Raw genomic sequence first — 13740 nt, 5'->3', positions numbered from 1 at the left:
GGTGAGCCAAGATCGTGCCATTGCACTCTAGCCTGGGCAACAAGAGCAAAACTCTGTCTAAAAAAAAAAAAAAATCTATGTATAATTTTACTGCGAGAGAAATAGGTGGTGTTTGTTCTTCAGGGTCTGAGGTATGGATGTTATAGACCTTTGGGGTGGTTCAGATACTGTTGCTGTTTATGACTGGCTTTAATTATGCGACTCTATAAGAATGTTCTCAATGATCTGAGGAACACCTCAAGCTAGGGACAGCAGAAATATATTCTTTTTCATTGATTTACTGTGTGACCTTAGGCAGTGCTCAGCTTTTCCAGATCTTTGCATCCTCTGATCTAAAAATAATGGGGTTGGTTGCACAGTACAGCCACTGAGCTTCATTCTGCTTTGGAAATGTTACAGCTGTAATTGATAAGGTCATTTTGGACCAGAGATGCCCCAGTGACTGGGAAAGGAGTTGTCCCTTCCTTTGAATATTCAGCCTCATCACTCTTAATCCCTGTAGGAGGAACCTGCCGTCTTTCCCAATGTCTTTGCGTCCTCAGCTCTCTCCGAGCCTCAATTCTTGGGCTCTGCCGATGGTAGCCTATCCTGGTACGTGCACGTCTGGGATAGGCGACTGCTTGACCATGCCCAAATGCGAGTATGGGACCAACCTACTTTTAGGGGTGCTCAAGTAAAGAAGGGGGAACTAGCCAGGCACAGTGGCTCACACCTGTAATCCCAGCACTTTGGGAGGCCGAGGCAGGCATATCACGAGGTCAAGAGGCCAATATGGTGAAACCCCATCTCTATTAAAAATACAAAAATTAGCTGGGCATGGTGGTACGTGCCTGTAGTCCCAGCTCCTCAGGAGGCTGAGGCAGGAGAATTGCTTGAACCCGGGAGGTGGAGGTTGCAGTGAGCCGAGATCACGCCACTGCACTCCTGCCTGGTGACAGAGCAAGACTTCATCTCAAAAAAGAAAAAAAAAAAGAGGGAACTAGCAAATCAACTTTAGTGCATTCCAACTGAGGAGTGAAAAACCACATGTGATCTAACAAAAATGAATAGAAATTGATTCTGCACCATCAGAGTTGAGAGGAAAGGACAGAGTTGTGTTAAAATTTCAAGCAGGTAGTGAGGCTGCAGCCAGTGCAAAGTTTGCATGAGGGACAGAGAAGACACAGCAAAGGGAGGGTCATGAAATCTTTGGGGCCTGAGGTGAGAAGAAGGTGTGCACACGATCAAAATCTCACTCCTTCCTCAAGACTCCGCTTGACCTCTCCTAGCTCCTTACAGCGTCTGGTCACTCCGGAGAGAAATGATCCCTTCTCTTTCTGAGCCTTCTAAAAACCACTTTGATTCTCCTACCCTGACTACTCCTATCACTACATACATTGCAGCTTGTGGGACCCTATGTGCATGTGTGAGCATGTGTGATCTTTTCAATTGTAATTTCAGTTTCTTTAGGGTTCAAGCACATGTGTTTCTTCTTCACATTCTTGCTGGTGGCTTATAGGTAGTAGGCAGCCAAGGAACTTGGACAGGACAGATTGTCCTGTCCAGACTTCCTAGGACAGAGAAATCCTCCTTCCACCACGAAGCTTTCATGATCCTCTGGGATCTTCATTGTTCTTTCCTAGGTTCCTATTTATTCCACTTTCTGAGTATGTGAGCCCTAACTAGGTTGTACACTGTGACAGTAGCTAAAGATTTTGTTATGTGAAAAACTGTCTCCCCAGCAAGAGGACAAGGACCATGGCTTTCCCCAGGTCCCCCAAAAGCTCTGGGAACACAGGAACCTGGAAAATAGTTGAAGGACTGCAGGATGGTGCAGTCCTTTGTGGAATGGTCTTTTTTTTTTTTTTTTTTTTTTTTTCTGAGACAGAGTCTCATTCTGTCGCCCAGGCTGGAGTGCAGTGGTGTGATCTCGGCTCATTGCAACCTCTGCCTCCTAAGTTCAAGCGATTCTCCTGCCTTAGCCTCCCAAGTAGCTGGAATTACAGGCATGTGCCACCACGCCTGGCTAATTTTTGTGTTTTTAGCAGAGATGGGGTTTCGCCATGTTGGCCAGGCCGGTCTCGAAATCCTGACCTCAGGTGATCCACTCGCCTCAGCCTTCCAAAGTGCTGGGATTACTGGCATGAGCCACCACGTCCAGCCCATTGTGGAATAGTCTTTAAACATATTTGCTCCTGCTTTTTTTTTTTTTTTTTCAAGTATCATCACTTCAGGTATCCCTTATGGCATTTTCCCTGACTTGTACTTAAAAAATATAATTATGGTTTCTTACAGTTTGTCAGGGAGCCACTGGTGATGTGGATGGGGCACAGATTGTCTTTAAAGAAGTTCAGAAACTCTTCAAAAGGAAAAACAATCAGATTGAACAGTTCTCGGTGAAAAAGGTATGTTGGAGCCTATTGATCTGGTGTATTACTTATGATGGGCATTTGTAACCAACACTGCCTTGGCCCGCTTTAGGAAATTATATTCAAGGCTGCCTGTTTACTTGCCACATAAAGTGCAGTTCACTGCCATGCAGAGGATTCTCTCCATGATTGTACATCTGCTCTGAATAGAAGATTCTTGCCTTGCTGCAAATAATGAAAGCAGATTTTTAAAAAATCGATTAGCCCTGCAGATACAGGGCCTCAAAAAATTGGGTTAAGGCTCAGAATGGTTCCCCTTCATGGAAATCTTTAGCAAAAGGTGAAAGATGTATATGATCTGAAGGGTAACTGGAGTATACTTTTTTTTTTAATTTTAATGAAGACTTTTTTTTAATTTTAATGGAGACATTATACATTCTGCAGAGCTAACGAACACGCCTCTAGAGAGAAGGGATCAGTCTAAAGAATTGGGTGGCTTTGGAAGAATACAAATTGGCAGGGCCTAGTGAGAAATGCAGGCTGTCTGGGGTTGAGAATAGAGAACACATCACATTTTGATGTAATAAAAAGCAAATGCATGTGTCACAGTGTCACAGTTGCCAGCAGAAAGGCCCAAGACTGTAGAGACAGTATTCCTAATGTATTCTGTACTTCTGTGAATACAGTGTTGCCGTATTACCTTGAGTTACATAGTGTCTTATATCCTGAATTATCAGTTATTTTAGTTTTATATGTTTTTATTGAATGAACATTTAATGAAGCTTTTGAGTATAAATTGGATTATAATGTACAGCAGAGAGCACTGGCACTCAGTAGAAAAGTTTAAAATCAAGAGAACTGTGACTAAAAGGCATCTAGTCTTAGTTCCTTTGGTGTGTGTAAGCCCGTTGAACTATTAGCTGTCACCAAGCTTTATAAATTCCGTCGATCTAAATGCACGTAAATCTAGTTTCATCCCCAACTTTTCAGAATATACACTGCATCTTTTTTGTTTTTGTTTTTGAGACGGAGTTTTGCTCTTGTTGCCCAGGCTGGAGTGCAATGGCACAATCTTGGCTCACTGCAACCTCTACCTCCTGGGTTCAAGCAGTTCTTCTGCCTCAGCCTCCTGAGTAGCTGGGATTACAGGCATGCGCCACCACACCCGGCTAATTTTGTATTTTTAGTAGAGACGGGGTTTCTCCATGCTGGTCAGGCTGGTCTCAAACTCCTGACCTAGGTGATCCGCCTGCCTTGGCCTCCCAAAGTTCTAGGATCACAGGCGTGAGCCACCATGCCTGGCCCTATCCTGCATTTTGATAGTAGGTTCAGTTGAATAATGAATGAAAGGCATAATTTCCAGTCTGTCAAAAATTGAAAGCAACATTTTTTATAGAGAGAAGAATTGTTATTCTTAGCTTTGAAGGAGAGGGTCATTCACATTGATGATGAACTGTGTGCTTTTAAAGTGTCTGAGGTATGTTTTTTACTTGAATTTGTTTTTGAAAAATGTAGCCTGTTTATTCTAACTCCTTGCAGGCAGAGCGATTTCGGAAGCAAACCCCAACCAAAGCACTCTGTGTGTTGGCATCCATCGAAGTGTTGTACTTGTGGAAAGCTCTTCCAAACTGTTCCTTCCCCAACCTGCAGAGGATGAGTCAAGGTAAAAAATTTTAAAAAACCCAAAACTGTCTACTGGACACACTGGCTTCTTCTGTCAGTGCTGCATTCTTCAGTTTCCCGTTTATTTCATGTTTATCTCATTGGAGTCAGGGAGAGTACACATCTCTCCTTCTTAGATAGAGGGTGTCGTGATGAAGAAAATCCTGTCACTTAGGTGATGGGAGGAGGAGGCAGCACTGCTGTGGACAGATATGCTTGCCTTAAACATGTGATGCTTTTGTTATAAATGTTATTAATTCTGTAGCTGTGGGAGTTGCTGGAAGCATACATTTTTTCCCACCCCGAGAGTACTTTGTTTCCTTTAGGTGTGATTCACATAAATAAAAAGATACTAAAGTGTGGCCTGGTGGGGTGGTTCACACCTGTAATCCCAGCACTTTGGAAGGCTGAGGCAGGCAGATGGCTTGAGCCAAGAGTTTGAGACCAGCCTGAGCAACATGGTGAAACCCTGTCTCTACTAAAAATAGAAAAATTATCTGGGCGTGGTGGTGTGCACTTATAGTCTCAGCTACTTGGGAGACTGAGGTGGGAAGATCACTTGAGCCCAGGATATCGAGGCTGCAGTGAGCTTTGCTCATGCTCCACCACTGCAGCCTAAATGACAAGAGTGAGATCCTGCCTACAAAAGGAAAAAGGAAAAAACAGAAATACGTTCTTCTTCATATATGTGCTGTGTTTTCCCAAGAAACTTAGTATTGACAATGTAGACATAATATTCCCGAAATAGTTTGTAAGCCACTGTAGCAAATTTTTCAGATTTTTCTCCAGTTACTCTTGTTTTTGACCAAATATAGCACGATCCATTGTGCCACATATTTTTATCATCAGATTTCCTGCAAATCTGTTTTGCCTATTTCTTTAAAAAACAAAACAAAACAAAAACAAAAACAGAAAGGTCCTTCCTCAAATGTGAAAACAAAACATTGCCAATTGCCAATGTTGCTTTTCCAGAGATCAAAGGAATGAAACTCCGTAAGAAGTTTTGTACAGTGGCCCTGTAATTTGAGTAGATGTGTAACCCTCCCAAGGAGGAACTAGCAAGGAAACAGAATATTCTTGGATGTGTTAAATTCTGCTATGTTCTTTTTAATTTTTTTTTTTAATTTTTAGAGACAGGTCTCATTCTGTCACCCAGGCTGGGTGCAATGGTGTGTTCATAACTCATTGCAGCCTCAAACTCCTGGGCTCAAGTGGTCCTTTCACCTCAGCCTCCTGAGTAGCTGGGACTACAGGGGCATGCCACTCCCCCCAGCTATTAAAAAAAAAATTGTAGAGATGGGGTCTTGCCATGTTGCCTAGGTTGGTCTTCAACTTCTGAGCTCAAGTGATCCTCCCGCTTTGGTCTTCCAAACTGTGGGGATTCCGAGCATGAGCCACCATGCCCAGCTACACTGTAAACATGTTTGTTTTCCAGGCGCTGCAGGCAGAGTGATCCTGTTAAAACCTAATCATGTTGTGTCACTCTTCCCAGAATCCTCTGTGGTCGCTCATCTCATTCAGAATAAAAGCCCAATTCCATTCAGCGGCAGGCAGTGCTCCCAGTCTGTAAGCCCCGAGGCCATTGTCCCTCCCTGCTCTTCTCCCTTGCTCAGCAGGGTCCTCCTCCCTGCTCTCGACACACCTGGCCCCTGTGCCTTTGCACTTGCTCTTCTCTCTGAGAAGGAATTTTTTGTTTGTTTTGTTGTTGTATTCTAAGCACCTAGAATTGCCTGGCAAATAGGTGCTCAATAAATATTGAATGAATGAATTAGTGTAATGAATGAATGAATGAGCAAGTGAATGAACTGCATTAAGGTTTCCTTAATGTTGCTGCCTTAAGAGTCTCTGAGTTCTTTTTCGTATGAGCGTATTCCCAGCCTGGCTTTCTGGGGCAACTCCTGCTTCTACAAGATCAGCTTCTATTCTTCACATTTACCTCTTCCTCTCGCCTTCAAATTACTTGTTCTGTAACTTCAGTTCTCTCTTTCTCTCTCTCTATCTATATATAATATTATATAAAATATAAATATGTATATATAAAATAGTAAGATATATATCTTATTGAATCTCAGTATCTTTATTAGTCTTTGGAAATAATGGTGTTACTTCCTTTCTTCCTCATCAGCCCCATCATGTTTCCATTCTGCATCTTTCTCATTTTCTTGGAAAACTCCCATAACATTCTCTAACCTGTGTGTCCATCCCCCACAGCTTGCTGTTGAAGTGGAGGGGTCAGTTCTCATCCTCTCCCACTGACTAGTACAGTACCTCATACAAACATGGAAAGGTGCCTATGGCATGGCAATTTAATGTGAAGTCATTTTTAAGAAATTAACATAACTTCTTTTATTTAGAGCAGTTTTAGGTTCATATCAGGAGGCAGAAACATGAACTGAAACATTTACCTCACTCTTCATGATATTGAAGGAATTAAGTGAATGCATTTCCTTACTGCTGTGTTCACTCCCCTTCTTTTTAAGCTTGCCATGAAGTGGATGACTCATCTGTTGTTGGATTAAAGTATTTGCTTCTTGGTGCCATACACAAATGTCTAGGAAACTCAGAAGATGCTGTTCAGGTAAACTGTTAATGTTGTCAGGGCTGAAGAAAATAAGTCACGAACACCTACATACGTGCTTGTGAATAAGAAAAATGAAAAAGCACTGAATAAAACCGAACCTCCCACTATAAACTTTATCCAATTGATTTGATTAATGCCATCTTCTCAGATGCTAGAAGTTGATGATGGTTAATACTAGTTTTTAATTAACTTGAGATTCTTAGAATGCTTCTTTATATATGGCCTCCGTTTCTGGCACTAGTATTTATCAAAGATGACAGCCTCCACTGGAGAGAGGAGGACATGAGGAGGCAGACAGTTTTGAAGGAGCGGAGTGAAGCCTCATAGTTAGACAAGAACAAAAATGATCAGACATGTCAGTGTGCATTCAGTTTTCTCTCTTTATAACTGCGGATTATTGATGCAGCCCTGGGGGTCGAGCGAGAGAGTTGTTTTTTTGTTTGATTGCTTGTTTTGGAGAAGTATATATCAGTGTTACTTTGACTACTCTTTGAAAGAATCAGTGTATGGTGGCCGGGCATGGTGGCTCACACCTGTAATCCCAGCACTTTGGGAGGCCAAGGTGGGTGGATCACTTGAGGTCAGGAGTTTGAGACCAGCCTGGCCAACATGGTGGAACCCCGTCTCTACTGAAAATACAAAAATTAGCCGGGTGTGGTGGTGTGCACCTGTAATCCCAGCTACTCGGGAGGCTGAGGCACGAGAATTGCTTGAACCCAGGAGGCAGAGGTTGCAGCGAGCTGAGATTGTACCACTGTACTCCAGCCTGGGCGACAGAGCGAGACTTCATCTCAAAAAAAAAAAAAAGAATTACTGTACAGTAATAGGAGACTTTTGGCTTTTAAATCCTGGATGATAATGTCCTTGTAAGTTTAATCTTTCAGTATGGGCTTATGATAATTACAGCCCTAAATAGCTTATTTTAGATCAAATTCTTATGTGCTAGCAAGATACAGTCAAGATGCATGTCAAGAGATCGTAGTTACCTTGTGTGTTTTCTGTTTTAAATATTAAAATGGGATGTTTAGACTCTTAGATGCAGATAAAAGATGTTCTCAGTGATAAAATCAATAGAGGCTAATACGTCCCCTGGAAAAACAGTAGCACAAATTAGGCAGTCCAATATATTCTGAGGAATGCACATCAGGCAGCATGTAAAGGACTTCTAAGATGTAGATAGGAAAGAATGAAGATGAGGAAAGAAGAGAAAATCTGATCTCGAAAACAGAGTATGAGTCCCCCTTCCCGCCCCCTCTTGAAGATTATAATAAGCCTTATGCTAAGTAGGAGAATGAATTCATCCAATAACATTTGCATTCCTTTCAGTACTTCCAGCGAGCTGTTAAAGATGAATTGTGTCGTCAGAATAACTTATATGTTCAGCCGTATGCCTGTTATGAACTTGGCTGTCTTCTATTAGACAAACCAGAGGTAAGGTCTTATATATATAATATAATATATATTTTTAATGATGTTCAACAAAAACGTGGCAGTGAGTAAACACAAAGCACCCTTCATTTAAAACAAACTGAACACAGTGTTCTTCATTTTGTTTTCCTTGATTTTACTTAGAATGAGTCCAAGAAGTTAGTAATACTACCTTACTGTCTTTAAGGAGGTAATTTCTTCCCTAGCATTCAAATTACAGTCATACATCTCTTAATGACATTCTGAGAAGTGCACTGTTAGGCGATTCCTTCCTTATGCAAACGTCACAGAGTACTTACACAAACCTAGGTGGTATCACCTACTACACAACCAGGCTGTATCTATAGCCTATTGCTTCTGGGCTGTAATCGTGTACAGCATGTTACTGTATTGAATATTGTAGACAACCATAACACAATGTTAAGTATTTGTGTATCTAAATATAGAAAAAGTGTAGTAAAAATACAGTTTTTAAAAGATAAAATATGGCCAGGCTCAGTGGCTCATGACTGTAATCCCAGCAGTTTGGGAGGCTGAGGTGGGGGTATCACTTGAGCCCAAAAGTTCAAAACCAACCTGGGCAACAAAATGAAACTTCATCTCTGCAAAAAAAAAAAAAAAAAAGCAAAAAACATAGTCAGGCATGGCAGCATGTGCCTGTAGTCCCAGTTAACCTAGGGGGCTGAGGTGAGAGGATCTCTGGAGCTTGAGGTTGCAGTGAACCATGATTGTGCCACTGCACTCCAGCCTGAGCAATAGAGCAAGACCCTGTCTCAAAAAAAAAAAAAAAATAGTTTATAGCTATATATAACTTACTGATTCAGGTAAAACTTTTTGATAATCATTAATTTTAAGATTGTTTAGTAAGACTTTAACCTAAGATATTATATCTTAGAGTTTGCCTTTTATAGACTATGAAAAATTATTTATCAAGTAATTATATATCAAGTAATGTCCTCATGTAAATGAATAAACATCTTTATATTAAAAAATATTGGGGCTGGGTGCAGCGGCTCACACCTGTAATCCCAGCACTTTGGGAGGCCAAGGTGGGTGAATCGCTTGAGGTTTGAGACCAACCTGGCCAACAGAGCTAAACCCCATCTCTACTAAAAATACAAAAATTAGCTGGGCATAGTGGCAGGTGCCTGTAATCCCAGCTACTCAGGAGGCTAAGGCAGGAGAATTGCTTGAACATGGGAGGCAGAGGTTGCAGTGAGCCAAGATCATGCCACTGCATACCGCACTCCAGCCTGGACAACAGAGTGAAACTCCATCTCAAAAAAAAAAAAAAAAATTGGAGTCATTATACTTGAATGAACAGTTGACTCATTGCTATGTCTACTGTGAATTGTTTTAATTAACATAGCCTCCTATTATACCATTTTCTGCCTGCGTATATATAAACACAGATTTTATGGGATAATGTGTTTTTCTTATAGACTGTAGGAAGAGGCAGAGCACTACTTCTTCAAGCAAAGGTAAATATCCTGAATCTACCTTTCTCCAGTGGCCCTTCTTATCCCATACAGTGTATCCCTGAGTCTGAATTCAAGAAAGTTTGTACAGTGATGTTCTGGTTGGTAATATTTCCGGAAAGGAAAAATGACAACCAATTGAATCAGTGAGTTTTAAGGGACATTACAAGATCATAAGGAACTCCGATGAAATTGTTCATCCTGTTTTAGAAACACTCTTAGTCTTTGGGTGGGAAGATAACTTTTGATTTTATAACTATGTCCCTGAATTAAGAATTTCTAATAGTAACTTATATTGAGCACAACGTAAGACTACTTTTTCAAGAGTAACACCAGGAAAATTGTCCAAAGAGAACATTATTGACATTCAGTTGACATTTTTAAAAATGAATACAAAGTTTGAGGTTTGAGTAATATGAAAATCAAGTGGATGGGAAACCTTTACTGGGAGTGTCGAGATTTTACTTTGGGAAATGCAAAATTGAGTGTGCTTTATACCACAGCACCCTGTGCAAGCTTAGCTAACAGAGTGCATAAATATCTTTGCTCTTACAGGAGGATTTCTCTGGCTACGACTTTGAAAACAGATTGCATGTCCGCATCCATGCTGCTCTGGCCTCTCTGAGGGAATTGGTTCCTCAGTGACAGACCCGGAACACCCGCTCTGCCCCTCCCTACCCAGGGTCTGCACTTTAAAATAAAAGCAGAGGACAAAGCTCTTGTGAAGATGGGCTTTTCTTCTGAAAACCACCTGTGCCAGGGACACATTTTCCCAGTTAAGCTGACATATTAAAGATCTCCTCTTTTAAACATGTAGCTAAAAAGTAATAATGATGTTGAGGAGGATGATGATGGTATTAATAACTAACCACCTGGGGAGAGGGTTAAGTGACCTTGCTCAAACGTTTTAGTTTTGTGATTTATTATTTTTAAAATAAAATCAAACGGAACATCCAACCCAAGATCCTGTAGGAACACCTACCTTAAGCACATATCTGAAAGGGTAACATGACGAGGTACCTGTAAAATTATTAACAATATCATGACATAGCATTTATATTTGTGTTTTGAAAAAATAAAAGTGCTTTCTAGTGTTTTACTTTATCCTCAAAATACTCCAGTGAATAACATAGCACAGATATTCTTAACCCCACTTTGCAGACAGTGAAACTCAGGCACAAAAAGGCAAATTGACTTATCCCAATTAATTATTCCTGTTATCAGCAGAGCAATGAATAGAAAGCAGATCTCCTGACCACCAACTGACTGTTCTTTTATTGTAAAACTAATTCATGTTAATAGGCCAGAATTCCGTGTTTTACTTATTAAAAGAAAATCTTCAGCTGAAGTTATGTCACCAGAAATACTCATCTCCAGATTGTCTACAGAATGTTTCAAAGCGATGGACACTCTTTTTCCTTTGAAAGCCAACCAAGTAAGAGCAAATATTAATAGAAGATAATTTTACAACTAAAAGTGTGATTCTTTTGCTAATCTATTAGCCTAGTCTATAGATTAGACAAACAGTATCTACATTTTAGGAGTTTACCTTTCTTTGTGAAGATTGTCAAATTCCCAACTTTTGGAAATCTTTTGACACATTACTTGAAAAGGTTATTCGTGAATGAACATAGATTTTGGCCTCAAAATATTTGCTGGTGGAACATTTGCTGGGCTACACAGTGCCAGGATTTAATCATTTTCCCCTTAGCTCAGGTTATTTAGATATTATAAAAGGAATTCCAAGTTATTTTTTTATTCTTCATTGCTAATTTTTGTCATTTAATTTACCTCCATGGCTGGTACTGCAAACCTGTGGTTTTGAAGAATCTAAATACCTCAGTCACTTTTAAGAATCTCTGCCATAATTTGGCTCAATGTTTAAGGTTAGATTTTTAAAGAAATTTTTATTGAGCTAAAGGATATCATTTTAGGGTATCATTTATTTACAAATTCTTTTGGCTGAAACATGATCTCATATTAATATTTTAATATTTCTTTTCAAAATAAAACATGAGAAAAGCAAGTAGAATGTTGGCACATTTAATCTGATTTGACCTTGTTTTGAGGGAATAGTCATAATTTCTTTGAAAGAAGTTATTTCTCACTGATTTTGGCTAAACTGTATTCATATTTCTTCATCTCTGTTACCATTTTTCAGTAGACTGTTTCCAAAATGTTTATTCATATTGACTTTATTCCTGATGTGAATTCGGTGTGGGTTTTAGATAATAGTAAGAGAGAAGAGATTGCTCTCCTATATTCAGTGAATGAGAAGGGAACTTTTTTTCTGAAGAGCAAAATTGATGTCCGAAAATATTGGATATCTGTTTTTTGGTTTTTTTGTTTTTTTTTTTTTTGAGACAGAGTCTCGCTCTGTCACCCAGGCTGGAGTGATCTTGGCTCACTGCAACCTCTGCCTCCCGGGTTCACGCCATTCTCCTGCCTCAGCCTCCCAAGTAGCTGGGACTACAGGTGCCCGCAACCACACCTGGCTAATGTTTTTTTGTATTTTTAGTAGAGACGGGGTTTCACCGTGTTAGCCAGGATTGTCTCCATCTCCTGACCTCGTGATCTGCCCACCTCGGCCTCCCAAAGTGCTGGGATTACTGGCTTGAGCCACCTTGCCCGGCCTGGACATCTGGTTTTAACTAGATGGAAGGGAAGAACATTATGAATCTTTAAAATATGGGTGTTGCCATTTTGCTCTCTTCTTAACATGCAGCATAGGTGACGAGCTTTTCTGTCATGATCATGGAGCATTCTGAATCATGACATTTTTGTTTGAGAGTTCATTCTTGAATTTTCAGTTCAAAATATTGTTTGAACTATTATTCCACATTCAAAGATTATGTAAGGTCCTGTGCTTTTGAATCTTTTTCAAAAAATTTATTTCTGCCTGCTTAAAAAAAATACTTTTATTTCCCCACAGAGAGTTCAGGACTTCAGATTAGTTTGTGTTCAGCTCACTGAACTGGATAGACAATTTTGCGTTTTGCAACACCATCCTGTAGGTTTTCTTTACTAGTCAAAGTGTAGGTCTTTTTAAAATTTTTAATCTTTATTTTTATTTTTTTTTTGAAACGGAGTCTCACTCTGTTGCCCAGGCTGGAGTGCAGTGGTGTGATCTGCGCTCACTGCAACCTCTGTCACCTGGGTTTAAGCGATTCTTCTGCCTGAGCCTCCCAAGTAGCTGGGATTACAGGTTCCTGCCACCGCGCCTGGCTAATTTTTGTAGTTTTAGTAGAGACAGGGTTTCACCACTTTGGCCAGGCTGGTCTTGAACTCCTGACCTCATGATCCACCCACCTTGGCCTCTCAAAATGCTTACAGGCATGAGCCACTGTGACCAGCCAGGTCTTTTTTTTTTTTTAGAGAGTCTATCCTAGGCTTGGTACAGATGATGCCTGTGGTAAATCTGTGTTAACATGGTGGTAGACCATGGAGAGTGGGTAGAGGGAGCCTCTAGACTACAAAACAACAAAACCACAGTGAGAGTACACTGTCCCATTAGGTTGACTGAAGTCTGAGTACATTTTCTGGCCTGCGTGCTGTGACTCATCCAATCTGTGAACTGATTGTGATCTGCTTGGTAACTTGGTTTGGTGTAAACTGCTCTTAACCCTTTGCTGATGAAGAAAATAATCATATAAGTGGAACTATTTGCATCTATGTGTGCTTATTTTTTTATGTTGTCATCACTCATTCCTTCCCCTGTCCTATTTTGGAGGCTCTCAATGGATCTTCTAACTTATAAATGTCAAATATATTTTTGTATTAGATTGTGCCTATGATGAGAGAAATCTCTAATGTATATTTTATGTATGCTGAACACATTTTTATAATTTGACACACTTGGAGGCATGGTCTAGTAATAATAATGTAATATGTACCTTGCTGGTTAATATAACTAAGATTTTACCTTTATTGGGTTAGGTATCTTTTTTTATTTTAGCACCTGATAGCTGTCTTCTACTGAGTAAAGGATTATAACTTTTAGATGTCACAGAAAATTAGAGTATTTATTGTCACATATTGTGTAAGTCAATTATTTACTGAATTTGCACTTTTCTGTCTCTGCCAACTAAAGTTAAAGGACAAGTCATATCTGATTTTTTAAAATGAGCACATGAGCATGCATGCACACACACACGCACACACACACCTTTGCTGTGTAAACTTTTCCAGTGGATTTCTTCCTTAAGCAAATCGTGGTGGCAAGTATTCAGATATGGTTTTCACT

The 13740-nt window shown here is 40.1% G+C and overlaps 1 protein-coding gene and 1 non-coding gene across 4 annotated transcripts in view; one reads left to right on the top strand and one right to left on the bottom strand.

Annotated features, from left to right (window-relative positions):
- Positions 1 to 13496, top strand: part of TTC39C (tetratricopeptide repeat domain 39C) — a 127932-nt gene extending 114436 nt beyond the window's left edge. For all 3 annotated transcript variants that reach the window (XM_055235986.2, XM_055235976.2, XM_055236023.2), the window contains 6 exons: positions 2275 to 2384; positions 3888 to 4011; positions 6491 to 6588; positions 7918 to 8022; positions 9462 to 9500; positions 10053 to 13496. In XM_055235986.2, the coding sequence (XP_055091961.1) occupies positions 2275 to 2384; positions 3888 to 4011; positions 6491 to 6588; positions 7918 to 8022; positions 9462 to 9500; positions 10053 to 10142 (566 nt within the window). In that variant the 3' untranslated portion in view covers positions 10143 to 13496. The remainder of the gene's footprint in view (positions 1 to 2274; positions 2385 to 3887; positions 4012 to 6490; positions 6589 to 7917; positions 8023 to 9461; positions 9501 to 10052) is intronic.
- LOC129461099 (U5 spliceosomal RNA) lies at positions 2611 to 2726 on the bottom strand. The gene has a single exon (XR_008650378.1). It is a non-coding gene; the product is annotated as a U5 spliceosomal RNA (small nuclear RNA).
- Positions 13497 to 13740: the final 244 nt, after the last annotated feature.

The sequence above is a fragment of the Symphalangus syndactylus genome, chromosome 1 (assembly GCF_028878055.3).
Source record: "Symphalangus syndactylus isolate Jambi chromosome 1, NHGRI_mSymSyn1-v2.1_pri, whole genome shotgun sequence".
Lineage (NCBI taxonomy): Eukaryota > Metazoa > Chordata > Mammalia > Primates > Hylobatidae > Symphalangus > Symphalangus syndactylus.
Note: the sequence above shows the minus strand (reverse complement) of the source record. Positions and strands in the feature narration are given on the sequence as shown.